The following is a 16,921-nucleotide window of genomic DNA, read 5'->3' on the forward strand; positions in this document are numbered from 1 at the left end:
CAACCTCATCGATCGTACTTTCTGCACTTGTGGGATTGTTAGAAGTAGAAGGAATAGCAACAAAGTTAGGAATTATACCATTCTTCGCCTTTTCTGACATATCAGCAGCAGTTCCAACTTTACTTTCTCGGAAGACTACATCTCTGCTTCTGATGACCTTCTTCTTTACAGGATCCCACAGTCTGTACCCGAACTCTTCATCTCCATATCCGATAAATATGAAGGGAACGGATTTATCATCTAGCTTTGTTCTCTGCTCTTTTGGTACATGTGCAAAAGCTCTGCAACCGAACACCTTCAGATGCGAGTAGGACACCTTCTTGTTGGTCCACTCTCTCTGGGATTTCAAACGCCAACGGAACTGATGGACTCCTATTGATTAGGTAACATGTTGTCTGAACTGCTTCACCCCAGAATGACTTAGGCAGTTTAGTCATTCTGAGCATGCTTCTCACCTTCTTCACAATGGTGCGGTTCATCCTCTCGGCTACGCCATTATGCTGTGGGGTTCCAGGAACTGTCTTTTCATGTCTGATCCCATGACTTGAACAATACTCTTCAAATTCCCTTAAAGTTTACTCACCTCCATTGTCACTTCGGAGGCGCTTTAGCTTTCGACCCGTCTCCCTTTCTACTAGAGCATGAAACTTCTGAAAAACTTGAAACACCTGATCTTTGGTTTTCAAAATATAAACCCATAATTTTCGTGAAGCATCATCAATAAAAGTAACAAAATATTTGTTACCGCCCATTGATTCAATTTCCTTTGGGCCGCAAACATCAGAATATAGTAAATAAAGTATATTTAATTTTCTTTCAGACGATGTCTGAAATGAGACTCTATGCTGCTTACCAAATAAACAGTAGTCACAAGGTTTTACCGTTGTACCTTTGACGTAAGAAATGAGTGATTTCTTGTCAAGAATCTGCAATCCCTTCTCGCTCATATGACCCATTCTTTTGTGCCATAAATCTACAGAAATCTCATCTTGTGCCGCGTTCAATTCACCTTGGCATATTTCTGCATTTGTCCTGTACAACGTGCCACGAGCAACTCTCTTTGCAATCACCAATGATCCCTTAGTGAGTCTCCACTTTTGATTTGGAAAATAACTCCCGTATCCATCTCGGTCTAAAGTAATTCCCGAGATCAAGTTCATCCGCAAATCAGGTACATGCCGCACATCCTTTAGAACTAATGTGCATCCGACATTTGTCTTGATACAAATGTCACCAATCCCTGCAATCTTTGAGTAACTTGTGTTACCCATTCTCACTATGCCGAAATCACCTGCTACATATCTGCAAAAAAGACCTCTTACCGGTGTGGCATGGTAAGTTGTCGTTGTGTCAACCACCCATTCCGACTCTGGACCTGATAGGTGCATGCATTCCTTTTCCTCATTTATAAAGAGGACAACATTATCATTGTTTTGCACCATGGCGGTTGTGTTGTCATCATTCTTCTGGCCACTGGTTTCACCTTTGCCCTTCCTTGGATTTGGGCAATCTCTTTTAAAGTGACCTGGTTGATCACAGTTGTAGCAATTTCTGACTCTTGATTTGGATCGGTTCTTTGACTTCCCACGAGCTCCGGATCTACCATAGTTGTTCGAACTCCTTTGATAACTCCTGCCTCTACCTTCTGTGATGAGAGCCTGTCCTTGATTTTCAGGCTTCTTTCTCATCTTCTCATTGAGTAGAAGAGCCGATGTGACATCTTTCAACTCAATAGTAGTCTTACCGTGCAGGATGGTTGTTGCCAAATTATCGTACGAAGATGGCAACGAGTTAAATAGCAAGATAGCTTTATCTTCTTCCTCGATTTTCACTCCGAGGTTGGCAAGCTGTGTGATTAGTCCGTTAAACACATTTAAATGTGACAAAAAATTCGTACCTTCACTCATGTGTAGGGCGTATAACTGCTTCTTCAGGTACAATTTATTTGTCAACGTTTTGGACATGTATAGGCTTTCCAACCTTGTCCAAATTCCACGTGCAGTGTCTTCATCAATGATGTTATTTACCACATCATCTGATAAGTGCAACCTGATTGCACTAGCAACTCTTTCATCCAAGTCAGCCCAATCCTCAGCTTTCATGGTATCGGGCTTTTTGGAATCAACATCTAGACCCTTGTGTAATCCTGTTGGATGAGCAGATCTCTCATCCTTCTTTGCCATGTTGAGAAACCGTTATCTCCATTGAATTTTGCTACCTCGTACTTTACTCCGGACATTTATTTTTCACCGAGTATAGTACTACCGATAGTGAATAGTATTTCAGTGAACGAGCAGAACCTGTGCTCTGATACCAGTTGTTGGGAATAAACCCCCTACCAAAATAATATTCACGGTAATAAAAGCGGAATAATAATGTAGCACCGAGATACGGTAATTAACAAGAATAAAAGAGTAACAATGACACCAAAATTTTTACGTGGAAAACCCTTTTAATAAGGGAAAAAACCACGGCCCCGAGAGGAGCAACTGATATCACTATAGTAAGGAATTTTACACTTTGTAGGTCGGAGATAAATACTCCAAAGACCACTACAACACTCAAAAGAAATAACCCTCTTTTGATATTCTCACCTCACTACAATATCGCTCACTCTCTATTTTCCTCACAGACTATTTTCTTATACCTTGTCTGTGAAACCTCACTCTTTCTTTCTCTCTTTGTTGGTGTGAAGAAATGAGAGTTGAAGCTCTCCTTTTATAGCCAAAGTTTCACCCTCTAAAGCCTACAATATTTGACAATTCACACACACTTTTCACAATTCAACAAAGTTGGCTACCAAACCAAAGAAATTCAACAAGGTTGGCTACCAAACCAAACTAATTCAACAAGGTTGGCTACCTAACCAAACCAAGTCAACAAGGTTGATTACCAAACCAAAGAAACTTTTATTAGGCACATGCCTAATACTTCTTCAATGAGATGGACATCATCACTATAGAGCACAAAAATGACCTTGAAAGGAGCTAGTCTTCAATTTTTGACTTTTGGGGCAGGTCAACTGACCAATGGCACGGGGCAAAAATTTTAACTTTTGACCTTGAAGGTCTGCCCATTGGTCAGGTGACCTGTCGCAAAGGCCAAAAGTTAAAGACCACCCCTTATGGTGTCCTATTTTTGCCATTTTCTGCAGGCTTACTGATGATTTTGGAGAAGGTAACAAGCAGGTTTTTGAGGTTGCAGAATCTGTCGCAGGGGGCTTTTCCAATGTTGAATTGGATTAAACGATTCAGAATGAATACAAAATCAATAAGGAGAAGGAGGCCTTCAGGTCCAAAAAAGATGTTGCCTCAAAGCTGTCTTCAAGTTCTTGAAAATGAATTGCCCAAGTTTATTATAACTTGGTCCGATGCATAGAATCTAGAACTTGCTTTCCTCATTTTGTAGTTCCATCCATTTCATTTACAAAAGCATTTCTTCTATGTATGTAAAGGATTGGCTACAGTTCTTTGTAATAATTGATTATGATATTAACGATGAAAATTTTCTATTTGATCACTGTATTAATACTTTATGTGATTATATGAGAAATAACACCTTAATACCTTAAGGCTCTATCAATTTCCATAAGCCTGTTCAACCTACGGTTTCACTGATCCATTTATGAAAGCAGTTACAAAGGTATTCAGGTGGAAATCCTCCAATTAATTAATCAGTTGGCAAAGAGGATTTCTGACAGCACATAAACTATCAAATATTAACGAATTGAAGGCCTTTATTCTATTATACTGTACAATATATTTTTTCCCAACAGGGGAATAGAACAGTATACTTGGAGAAACACTAAGTGATCGTATATCATTTTATAATTACTCTTTATCTCCTCTATCATAATTGATGTCACGGGAAAAGATGATTGTTACAGAATCAAGACTCTTGTTGTTGTAGTATGTTGTACATACAAGATATACAGATGCTAGAATACATGTTTTCGTATTTAGCAACAAGATGAACCAATATGATGTTATACCGTGCAGAAAATACAAATGTGCTTTCAGCAACTAAGGAATCCAGGACAATAAAATAACTCATCAAGTTCTTGTCTTATTAGGTAGTGGTAGAATGCCTTGCTAGGATAGAAAAACATGATTAGGCATAAGCCGTGAAGGTAAAGTTGCAGAGACTGGAAACTCCAATTTAGATGCCTTTCTAGGGATTGGATATCTATTGTTATAGTTTTAATGCGAAACTGAGAATTTCATGGCCCCTAAGAAATCTGATGCAATTGCAGAATTGAGCCTTGAGAAGAAGCTGAGTTGGAAGAGTTAGTTAGTACTGGTAGAAGTTAGTTACAGTTTGTTATAAGAATTTAGCGGAAGTGAGTGGTAGTTAGCAGTATAGATTCCTTCATTCAACTGAAGTATAAGTATCATGACAATTGTATTGTACATATTCATTCAGATATAATAACATCTCTCTTCTCTCTATACTCTCTCTTACGAGTTAGCTAAATATCTCGAATCAGTCCCTGATTTAGCCTCATCTTCCTCGAGCTGCAGCTCCTAGATTAGTTCTTTTCATCTTAATTCTTCTTTGTTGCATCAATTGGTATCAGAGCTACTCGATTCTTGGCATAGACATGGGTCGGGATAAAAATCAAGACAAACTTATTGACGGAATGGATGGTCTAGGCATCAGAAATTCAAGAACAGTTGCAGAAATTAATGGAGGGTATGACTAGCTTGACTAATCGAAATACACAAACTAATAAGGAGTTATTTGAGATCAAGGAGGCCATTGGGTTCATTAAATAGAAGGGCAAGGAAACAGAGCAATTGGGAATTGAATCTCCATTTGACGGTGGCTATTCGATGGGCCAGAGTCATCTGAATCGACCTTGAGAAGGGTAAAAATGTCACACCCCAACCTTGGGAGGTGTGGCTGGCACCCGATGCCCGAAGGCCCGAGCGAACCAACCATGAGATATGATCTGAAATATAATAACCTGCAGGCAGAAGAGCCCAACACGACATATATATATATATATAAACTAGGCCTAGGCCAACAAGGCTGCAACAACAGTATAACAGCTATCCAGGAGGCCGATAGGGCCATACGAAAAATATATATATACAATGACCGCTAGTCTGCAAGCCTCTAAGAGTGTAAGACAATCTCAACAGGGCGGGACAAAGCCCCCGACATGCCCAAAACCACACATATACATCTGTAATAGTACCTATGGACTCAAAGTCAGCAACTCCGAAGAAGTGGAGTGCGAAACCCAACGCTGATCCTGGGGGTCCTACTAAGGAGGCACGCCGCTCTGTCTATCCGAACATGTGGGCATGAACACAACGCATAAAAATGCGTCAGTACGAAATATGTACTGAATATGTAGGGCGACAAGTGTAACATGAAAAATGTAATTAACAAGAGAAGAGATATAGAGGCAATTTGAATTCTGAAACTAGCCTCGGTAGGAAACTAAAATTCAACATGGATATAAATGTATGCTCGTGAAATCGTCGTTCACTATTGCTACTTATAATATATCACATTATATAATAATAAATCCCTCTGTGGGGCTATAATATCCATAACATACCCGGCCATAATAAAGGCTCGGTAGAATCGTACCCGGCCACGTGAAGCTCGATAAACCCAACTGATCAGTGGTTACACAATATGTGTCATACCCAGCCGTCTATAGGGCGGCTCGGTAATGAAAGTAAATACATACATATACTAAATCATGTATTATATAGGTGCAATGCGAAACCAACCTTAAAAGACATATTCTAAGAAGAATCAAAGTGGCCTACCATCATTATTCCTCGACTATCATGGTTGTTGCTAAAATATTTAATTTTTTTTTACTACAAGCCAGCAAGTACTAAGAACATGAGAGTTATGTATTATGAATACCTTTGAAGTGAGTGTTACTTATTCATGATTTATATGAACGTCGAAAGGAGAACGAGTAAAAAGGCTCTAGTTCTTTTTAAGCAAGAAACAAAGAAATTTGAGAATTCATAGATATCCTCTAGAGTAAGCAATCTATGAGAAAGGATCATGTCTAAGCGTCTTTATAAGTTGAAGGTGAAATAACTCGAATCCGACAAGACAATTCGATAAACGTTTATTCGAATTCTAGTCATGCCGAAAAGTATAGCGAAAGCCCTACATACCTTGTCGATGGAGTTATATACTGTTTCTGAGACCTCTAAAGCCTTAGGAATGATTTCCTACATAATACGAACCATTCAAAATCAAATTCAAGCTCATAGCTTATACAATTCTTCATTTAGACATTTACGCGAACAACTTGTGGCCATGAATTTGTAGACTCTTTTGTAGATTAATTTCCCCCCAACACACCACTAAATTTTACTTTACTACATCTCCTCATCGACAAGATTCCATCCATCTCTTCACAGATCCAAACAACACAATAAAACCATATAGAATAGCCCCAACAATCAAGCCATATTAAGAGAGGTTTCTTAAAAAATTCAAGAACATTTCTGTAGAGGTTTCAACTATTTCTTAGGAATTCTTATGGTAGAAGTTTACAAAGATCAAAGAGGAAGTTAAATCATACCTTATGTGACCAGAATTACTCAAAATTTGAAATTACTTCAAGGCGGAGTCTTGCTATAAAAAGTGAAACACTGAAGAATTCACGATTCCGAAGTTACTATGGTGTTGTCCATATTGAGGATGACTAAATTATTGTTATCATTGGCTAGATGGATGAGAGGAGTTTTAGAGGAAATACCTAGGTGTTAGGTTCTGTTTTGGAGAGGATAAAACGCAGGGGTTTCAGTTTTAAAGAATGACTTAAATAATTTTTTTTAACTAAACCCAACTAAGCACATTGTTCCCGTAACAGTGTGTACCCTTGTACGAAAAGGTTAATATCTCTCTACTCTGAAGTAGTATTAACAAACGGTTTATTGCGTTGGAAACTAGACTCATAGACCTTCGATTAGGTAGGTAAAACACACCATAACTCCCAGTATATTGAGAGAAAAGCTCATCAACATTTTATCCAAATTCCAGTGAAATTTAAACCCGTAACTTGCGGCGAACTTTGTCGAATTTTTAATCACAACTCAAATACTTCCAATCTTAATGTATAACTATCGCATCATTTAAATATTTCATAGAAATTATCTTCCTATCGAATTAGCCCATTTACAACATGATAACGCCGAATACACAAGGTGTAACATTCTCCCCTCCTTAAGAACATTCGTCCTCGAATGTTAATGGTTAACCTAACTTCTAAATTTTTTTAAAAAAATTTTGCCAGAGTTTCCCCTATGAATAGGACTATCCAAAACCTGTCATCAGCCCAAACATACATATCTAAGGCCACACAGGGCTACACATTATCATAATAACATCAACTTGGCCTCACACGACCATTTACTTATACAATAATGATAATAAGAAGGTTAGCCGTAACTTAATTACCTCAGTTGTCACTGGTTGATATCTGTGCAACACCTGCCATATTTGTCTCAAGCATATCACCTGAAGACTCAAATAAATGAGGGTATCTGGACTTCATGTCATCCTCGGCCTCCCATGTCATTTCCTCTACATTATTGCTCCTCCAAAGTACTTTTACTGAGGCTACCTCTTTAGTCCGTAGCTTACGGATTTGACGGTCAAGAATGGCAACAGGTATTTCGTCATATGACAAGTTCTCGGAAACTTCAATATCCTCAATAGGGTTGATGCAAGAAGGATCACCTAAGAATTTGCGAAGCATGGAAATGTGAAATACCGGATGGATTGTTTCTAATTCCGGTGGCAGGTCAAGTTTGTAGGCTACTCGCCTAATTCTCTGAACAATCTGATATGGCCCGACATATCTAGGGTTGAGTTTTCCCTTCTTGCCAAATCTCATTACACCCTTCATAGGCGACACTTTCAAGAATACCCAGTCTCCCACAACAAATTTCAAGTCTCGACGTCGGTTATCTGAATATGATTTCTGTCGACTTTGAGCTGTACGCAACCTTTCCTGGATCAACTTTACCTTTTATACAACTTGCTGTACCAATTCGGGTCCTAGCAATTTTGTCTCGCCAACATCAAACTAGCCAATAGAAGATCTGCATTTCCTCCCATATAGTGCCTCATAAGGTGCCATCTGAATACCGGCGTGATAACTGTTATTGTAGCCAAACTCAATAAGCGGTAAATGATATTCCCAACTTCCCTTGAAGTCTAAGACACAAGCTCACAACATATCTTCGTGTCTGAATAGTATGTTCGGCTTGTCCGTCGGTCTGCGGATGAAATGTTGTACTAAGGTTAATAAGAGTACCCAAACCTTCTTGAAAAGACCTCCAGAAATTAGCTGTAAATTGGGCCCCTCTGTCAGATATAATAGAAAACGGAACTCCATGTAGCCGAACTATTTTCTTGATATACAGCCTCACATAGTCTTCAGCTGAATAGGTGGTCCTAACTGGGAGAAAGTGAGCTGATTTCGTCGGCCTATCCACAATGACCCAAATAGAATTGAACTTACGGCGAGAATTGGGCAATCCTGTAATGAAATCCATATTAATCGATTCCCATTTCCAAGCTGGAATCTCAATATTTTAAAGTAGCCCTCCAGGTTTCTGGTGTTCAGCTTTAACCTGCTGGCAGTTGGGACACTGAGCCACAAATGTGGCTATATCTTTCTTCATGCGGTTCCACCAGTATAGCTGACGAAGATCATGATACATTTTGGTTGAACCAGGATGAACTGAGTACCGAGACTAGCGCATCTCTGTCATAATTTGCTTACGAAGCTCCCCAACATTAGGTACACACCATCGGCCTTTATATTTTAGAATTCCATTATCAAATTGCTCGAACAACTGCTTCTTCTGAAAAGGGATGCTCTCTTTAATCTTGACTAGCTCCGGATCCTCAAATTGATGCATTTCTACCTCAGCTACCAGTGATGACCCCGCAATATTTTGGATTACTACACCCTGGTCACCTGTATAAATATAGCCGCACACTTAGGTTAGCCAATCGATATATCTCCTTAGTCATTTCTAATTTCCCAACTTCTACATGCTTCAAGCTGCCCATGGATTTGCGACTCAATGCATCAGCTACCATATTCGCTTTGCCCTGATGGTACAAAATATCCACATCATAGTCCTTCAGCAATTCAAGCCATCTCCTTTGTCTCAAGTTCAAGTCTTTCTGCTTAAATATATATTGTAAACTTTTGTGATCTGTATAGAGATCCACATGAACACCATAAAGATAATGACGCCATATTTTCAAGGAAAATATAACGGCTGCTAACTCAATATCGTGAGTCGGATAATTGTATTCGTGCTTCCGCAACTGCCTCGAAGCATATGCAATAACTTTTCCATGCTGCATTAGAACACATCCCAATCCCACCCTGGATGCATCATAACATACCACATAACCTTCAGATCCCTCAGGAAGTGCTAGAACAGGTGTCGATGTTAAGCGTTTCTTCAACTCATGAAAGCTCCTTTCACATGCATCAGACCATTGGAACTTAACGGCTTTATGTGTCAATTTGTCATGGGAGCAGCAATAGAAGAGAAGTTCTCAACAAATCTCCGATAATAACCAGTTAAGCCCAAGAAACTACGAACTTCCGTAGGAGTTGTGGGTCTAGGCCAATTTTGTACTGCTTCAATTTTCTGACCATCTACCTTAATACCTTAATCGGAAATGATATGCCCAAGGAAAGCCACTGAATTCAACAAAAATTCACATTTGGAGAATTTAGCATATAATTTCTGATTTTTCAAAGTCTGCAACACCACACACAAATGATACTCGTGTTCTGCTTTTGATCGAGAATATACCAGAATATCATCAATGAAAACAATTACAAATATATCTAGAAATGGCTTGAAAACCCGATTCATTAAATCCATGAAAGCTGCTGGCGCATTAGTAAGACCAAAAGACATCACAAGGAATTCATAATGGCCATATCTAGTCCGGAAAGCCGTTTTCAGAATATCTCTCTCCTTAATTCGCAATTGGTGATAGCCGGATCGAAGGTCAATCTTTGAGAAATATTTGGCACATTGCAACTGATCAAACAAATCATCAATTCTGGGTAAGGGGTACTTGTTCTTGATAGTCACTTTATTGAGCTGACGATAGTCAATACACATTCTTAACGAACCATCCTTCTTACGAACAAACACCACTGGTGCACCCCAGGGAGATGTGTTGGGCCTGATAAAGCCCTTATTCAGAAGATCCTTCAACTGGGCTTTCAATTCTTTTAACTCAACCGGAGCCATTCTATATGGAGGAATAGATATTGGCTGAGTATCTGGAAGAATATCAATAGCAAAGTCGATTTCTCTTTCTGGAGGAAGACTAGGAAGTTCATCAGGAAATACATCGGGAAATTCATTCAAGACGGGAACCGATTGAAGAGTTGGAGATTTCACCTCCATATCATGCACTCGTACCAAATGATAGATGTACCCTTTCAAAATCATCCTTCGAGCTTTAAGGTAAGAAATAAACTTTCCCTTAGGCGCTGCAGCATCACCTTTCCATTCAATAATAGGCTCACCTAGAAAATTAAAACGAATAATCTTTGTCCAGCAATATACATTGGCATAACAAGAAGCCAACCAATCCATACCCATAATGATATCAAAATCAACCATTTCTAGCTCATGCAAATCAGCTAACGTATGGCGATCATGAATCTTCACGTCACAACTTCGATATACCCGTCTAACTACAACAGACTCACCCATTGGCATAGATACCTCAAATGACTTATGCAACAATTCACGCTCTTTATCCCATTTACTAGCAATAAAGGGGGAGATATACAACAATGTAGAACCAAGATCTATCAAGGCATACATATCGATAAAAAAGATGGATAGTATACCTGTAACCACGTCCGGAGATGACTCTAAATCCTGACGACTCGATAAAGCATATATGCGATTCTGCTGACCTCCTGAACCAGAAGCGCCAAATCTTCCCCTACCCCTTCCAGCTGATGTCTGCATACTCAGCCTAGGAGGACGTACCGAAGAAGAAGAAGAAGCCCCTACAGATGCCTTCGGCTAAGCCATACCCCATCCACTTGTCATCAGACAATACGTCATAATATGACCTGGCTGTCCACATGCATAACATGCATCAGAACCCTGGAAACATGGTCTAAAATGATTTCGGCCACATTGATCACATCTAGGAAACCGAGGCCTCATCTGACTGAACTCGCCTCTAAACTGTAGACCTGGGGTATGTGAACTCTGACCTGGACCAGAATAAGTGGTCCGATCATGTCGCTATCCCTGAAACTATGGCGGCGCACTGGCTACCGGATAAGATTGACGCCGGGGAAACTGTGAAATAAATCCACCTCGAAACTCTCATGTGTTACCTGCAAATCGCGCCCTCTTCTGTTGACCTCTATCATGTTCTCGATTGGCTCGTTGTTGCCTCTTGCGATCCTCTAGACCCTGCGCATATGCTTGAATACGAGCAATATCCATTCCTTGGTTTAGAGAAGCTGTAGTGCACTCATTTATCAAATGTGCCCCCAAACCACTAACAAACTGGTGTACCCGATCACTCATATCAGCAACAATCGTAGGAGCATACCTAGCCAAAGAGTTGAACTACATGCTATATTCCCGAACGCTCATATTACCTTATTTTAAGTGTAAGAACATATCTCGTCGGGCTCTTCGAAGCTCGATTGGCAAATATTGCTGTAAAAATGCCTCAGAGAACTCCTTCCATGTCACTGGTGGCACATTAGGCCCCCGAGTCTGCTTCCAAGTCTTATACCATGTCACAGCAACATTACGTAGTCTATAAGAAGTAAACTCCACTGACTCAATATCCGTGGCATGTATAATTTGTAAGGTCCGTTGCATAAGATCCAGAAAATCCTGTGGGTCAGCATTAGAATCAACCCCTGTAAATACTAGAGGATCCAAGTTGATAAAGTCCCGAACTCTCGCACTCACGGACCTATCAGCAATACCGAGGGTCTGATGTTGGGCTTGGGAGGCCACTATTCGATTCAGCAATTGTACAGTACTCCGCATGTCTAGGTCCTGATCAGGAACAACTAGGAGAGAGACTGGAGGTATGTTAGCTCCTTTACGCCCTTCCGGGGGTGGTGGGGGTGCTGCCCCGGAAGCCTGAGAATCAGCCTCATTCTGTGGCTCATGTTGATCTACATTAGCAGGTGGCACCTGACTTGTGCCCTCTCCCGCCTCCTCATCCAACCTTTGAATAAATTTCATAGCCACTTGTCGTCTCGTAGTATTAGGCATCACTGAGAAGGTAAACAAAAAGAGAATTAGGAATGAACACTTATGATTAGGCTCTATTGCACAATCTAAATCAAGAAGAAAGTAATAATCCTAAATTCCCAATAGCCTCATGTTTATAAGTGTGGTGCACAACACACCATAAACAAGATTCTACTAGACACGGCTTGCAGACTCCCTAGGATTGACCTGCTCTGATACCAAGTTTGTCACACCCCAACCTTGGGAGGTGTGGCTGACACCCAATGCCCGAAGGTCCGAGCGAACCAACCATGAGATATAATCTGAAATATAATAACCTGCAGGTAGAAGAGCCCAACACAACATATATATATATATATATATATAACCTAGGCCAACAAGGCTGCAACAACAGTATAACAGCTATCCAAGAGGCCGATAGGAGCATACAAAAAATATATATATACAATGACCGCTAGTCTACAAGCCTCTAAGAGTGTAAGACAATCTCAACACGGCGGGACAAAGCCCCCGACATGCCCAAAACCACACATATACATCTGTAATAGTACCTATGGACTCAAAGTCAGCAACTCCGAAGAAGTGGAGTGCGAAACCCAACGCTGATCCTGGGGGTCCTACTGAGGAGAGGCACGTCGCTCTGTCTATCCAAACCTGTGGGCATGAACACAGCACATAAAAATGCGTCAGTACGAAATATGTACTGAATATGTAGGGCGACAAGGGTAACATGAAAAATGTAATTAACAAGAGAAGAGATATAGAGGCAATTTGAATTCTGAAACTAGCCTCGGTAGGAAACTAAAATTCAACATGGATATAAATGTATGCTCGTAAAATCGTCGTTCACTATTGCTACTTATAATATATCACATTATATAATAATAAATCCCTCTGTGGGGCTATAATATCCATAATATACCCGGCCATAATTTAGGCTCGGTAGAATCGTACCCGGCCATAATAAAGGCTCGGTAGAATCGTACCCGGCCACGTGAAGCTCGGTAATCCCAACTGATCAGTGGTTACACAATATGTGTCATACTCGGCCATCTATAGTGCAGCTCAGTTGTCACACTTCCTTTTTCCGCGCCCGCGAGGGTACAGGGGAGTTTTCTCCAATTAAAGGACAGTCGAAACGGGATTTGTTTGTTTGTTTCAGAGTCGCCACTTGGGAATTTTAAGGCGTCCCAAGTCACCAATTTTTATCCCTGAATCGAGGAGAATATGACTCTGTCTATTTAACAGTCTGCGCACCAGAAATCCGGATAAGGAATTCTGTTAACCCGGGAGAAGGTGTTAGGCATTCCCGAGTTCCGTGGTTCTAGCACGGTCGCTCAACTGTTATATTCGTCTTGATTATTTTGATTTGTTAAATACATTTTTATTGCATGATTTTATTGTTACCGCTTCTATTTAGATTTAAAGACCCTTCTTTGAATCGAATCACGCGTACGTATATTCGTGTTATAAATTATATTTTAACGTGAAAAATCGTGTTACGCGTACGTATACACAATGATATTGATAATATAATAATTATTATAATTATTTTCGAAATTATGCTTTAATAAAATCAAGAACATTCGCCCCTTTTGTATAATTAAGTAGTGAACCTCACATCTCGGGTTTTTATGAAATTAATAATGATATTCTCCGAGGAATCCCTTTTATTAAATATTTCGATCGAAGTTGCGCGAACGCATAATCCGAATTGCTTTTAGAAATATAATCAGGTTACGCGAACGTATCCCTAATCACAAAAATATTCTTGATAAGGTTCTCTACAAATTGTTATTATGTGTTGACCGCGAGTCTTGTTTTACACATATGAATCATATACCTCAAATTTTAAAGAATTAATGACGTAAAAAAGAAAACAGACAATACGTATCTAAAACTAACATTTTTTCGTGGATACAACATTTGGATGTCCATAAATCGAATCGTGTGTAAAATAGGGAAAGAACTTAAAATGGTAAACAAATTAATAGTTTCCGCAGAATCTTCATTGTTTCATTTAAGGCGAACTCTTCTTCTATATATCTTTTACATAAAATGCCACGATTCGTTTATAAATCCTATGTCCTTCTCATGTATTTGTTTTAGTCCAAAGTTGCAATGGTTTGGTTAATGTTTGCAATGGAAGACAAGAGTCAAGTTGATAAGAAAGAGAACTATTATACAAATTGATTCAATAAAATTTCATCACATGCAATATAGTTGTACGTTTGAACCATTCCTAATATTGTATCAACTCACCTTCCACATATGATTATATATATACTCATCATCATGCCATATATGAACATACAACTTATATCAATCTAAACCAAAATCAGATTTTTTACAAGATATACTAATAATGTAAATTCTTGATACTTCCATTCTACTTTACATTTAGCTAACAATATTACGGGATGTAATTAATGGCCCATTTTATGCCATGTTCCCTACCTTGATATTTCAATCATGACTTCACTTAATGAAAATTCCGAAATAGATGATATTATTACAACACTTAAACGAATTTTAAGAGGTAACAATTATCTTATATTCATTACGCCAAACGTACTATTATATTAATCAACTGAAACAAAAACCAAATTTTTTAACTAATGAACTTGAACGAATGGAAAACAGAATTATAATTCCCGAACTTCATTAATTTGTCATGTTGAAGCTTTTCGTGACGTGAATTTACAGATATGTACCTGATATTGGAAGCAAAAGAAAATGAAGATGAGAATCAACAGCAGTAATAACAGTACAACAGCAACAACTGTCCAGCAACAGTAACAACCCAGTAACAGACCGGTGGAGTAGTAATCCCAAAAACAAAAGCCTTAAGCTTTAAATGAAACAACAACCATCAATACTAATTTCAAACAAAGAAAGAAAGCAGTAGACTTTTTTTAGTTTTTATTTTTATTTTGAAAGCTTAAATGTTTTTCGGAATTTTTCTCTCTTCTATTCTCTGTCCGTTTTTTCTCTCTATCTGTGTGTGTATTTTTTTCTCGTTTATCTCTCTTTTTTTCATTATGTCTTGTGTTCAAGACTTCTTCTTATAACCCATCCCATAAACCTTTCAATTAATTAAAATCCATACTTTTTCTCTACCCAACCCATTATCTTTCCACTCATCCCCATTACATTAAATAAACATATCACACCACCCCATTATATTTTGTCCCCCATGCTTCATTTAAAATAATGCAAGATTCCCCCTTTAAATTAAATCTTGTCCCCCCTTTATATTAAACAACTATATCACAACCCACCCCATTTCATTTTGTCCCCATGCTTCAAATAAACAATTTCAAAATGTACAATTCCTAAACTACCCCTCACGACCTTACTGAAATTACCAAACTACCCCTAAACGTACTACAAATTTACCAAACTACCCATCAGCTATAACACATCAATTAATCAAACTTAACCAAAATATAGACAATATGATCAATTTCTAACAATGTTCAAACAACAATATGAACACGGATGAACATCATAACAACAATATCACATGAACACGATTTTAACAACATTTCAACAACAAATCACATGAACACAAATTGAACAACAAAGAACAACTAAAATTTGATTGAACAATATTTTAGCAACAAACAATTCTATGTTCGGATTCAACAACTACAACAAACAAGTATATTTAGATTTCTAACTTCAATCATATTGAACTTAAAATCAATTCTAACAACATTACAACCAACAATTCCTATATTAAACTTTATGAGACAAATTCAAGAAATAATCACAAATGGTAAACAAGAAATCAAGCTATACAAATTTCGGATTCAAGAACAATCAAACAAAGTATGAACATGAATTAAATCTATTTTAAACAACAAACATGATGGATTTAAACGATTAAACCAACATATTTCTCTAACACAACTAAATTCTTTAAACAAATAACAAGATCGACGAAGAAACAATTATGAACTTAAACTTGAACTTAACAATATTAACAATTTCTAACAATACATAAACACATGAAACAAATTGAAGAAATAGTTAATTAAATTTCAATTTGAATCTAACAAACATCAAACTAACAAATACTTACTTAAACAATAATACAAACATGAAATAAACATGAAAACAACTAATTAAACTTCTATTTTGAAATCTGAAAATTAATTTAACAAACAACATGAACACACTAGAAAATTATTTCAACGACGAACAAATCAAACAAGAATTAAATTACTTCTTTATTTTGGATCCGAAAAATACCAAACAAAATATGGACAAAATTTGAAACATAAACCAACTAACCGATTCAAAAACAACGACGAAGACGAAGATGATGGAGAGGCATGAAGCAGTAGGGAGCTGCTGCGACGAGCAGCAACAACATCGCGGCAGCAGCTATGGCGGATGGCAGCAGCTGGTCGAGGAGATGGAAGATGCAGCAGCGGAGTAGAATAAGAAGCCGCGACAGCAGCGGCGTGGGCAGCGATGGGGTTTGTTTGCTCGATGATGGGGTGTTTGGCGATAATAGAAGCTTGACGAAGCATCACTAGCAACGTCCATGGTGGGTTGTGAAACTTCACGAGATGGAGAGCTGCTGGACATCATGCAGCAGCGTGAGGTGAAGGAAGAAGAAAAAAAAAATA

The 16,921-nt window shown here is 38.5% G+C and overlaps 1 protein-coding gene across 1 annotated transcript; it reads right to left on the bottom strand.

The window, feature by feature from the left end:
• Positions 1 to 7,444: 7,444 nt before the first annotated feature.
• On the bottom strand, positions 7,445 to 7,894 carry LOC142162365 (uncharacterized). Its single transcript, XM_075218711.1, has one exon. It carries the CDS (start codon positions 7,892 to 7,894, stop codon positions 7,445 to 7,447), a length of 450 nt encoding a protein of 149 aa, XP_075074812.1.
• Between the last annotated feature and the right edge of the window lie 9,027 nt (positions 7,895 to 16,921).

Source organism: Nicotiana tabacum, chromosome 7, assembly GCF_000715075.1.
Source record: "Nicotiana tabacum cultivar K326 chromosome 7, ASM71507v2, whole genome shotgun sequence".
NCBI classification, from domain to species: Eukaryota; Viridiplantae; Streptophyta; class Magnoliopsida; order Solanales; family Solanaceae; genus Nicotiana; species Nicotiana tabacum.

Coding starts and splice junctions, on each gene's coding strand:
- LOC142162365 (XM_075218711.1), bottom strand. CDS start 7,894: ATGAAGGGTGTAATGAGATTTGGCAAGAAGGGAAAACTCAACCCTAGA.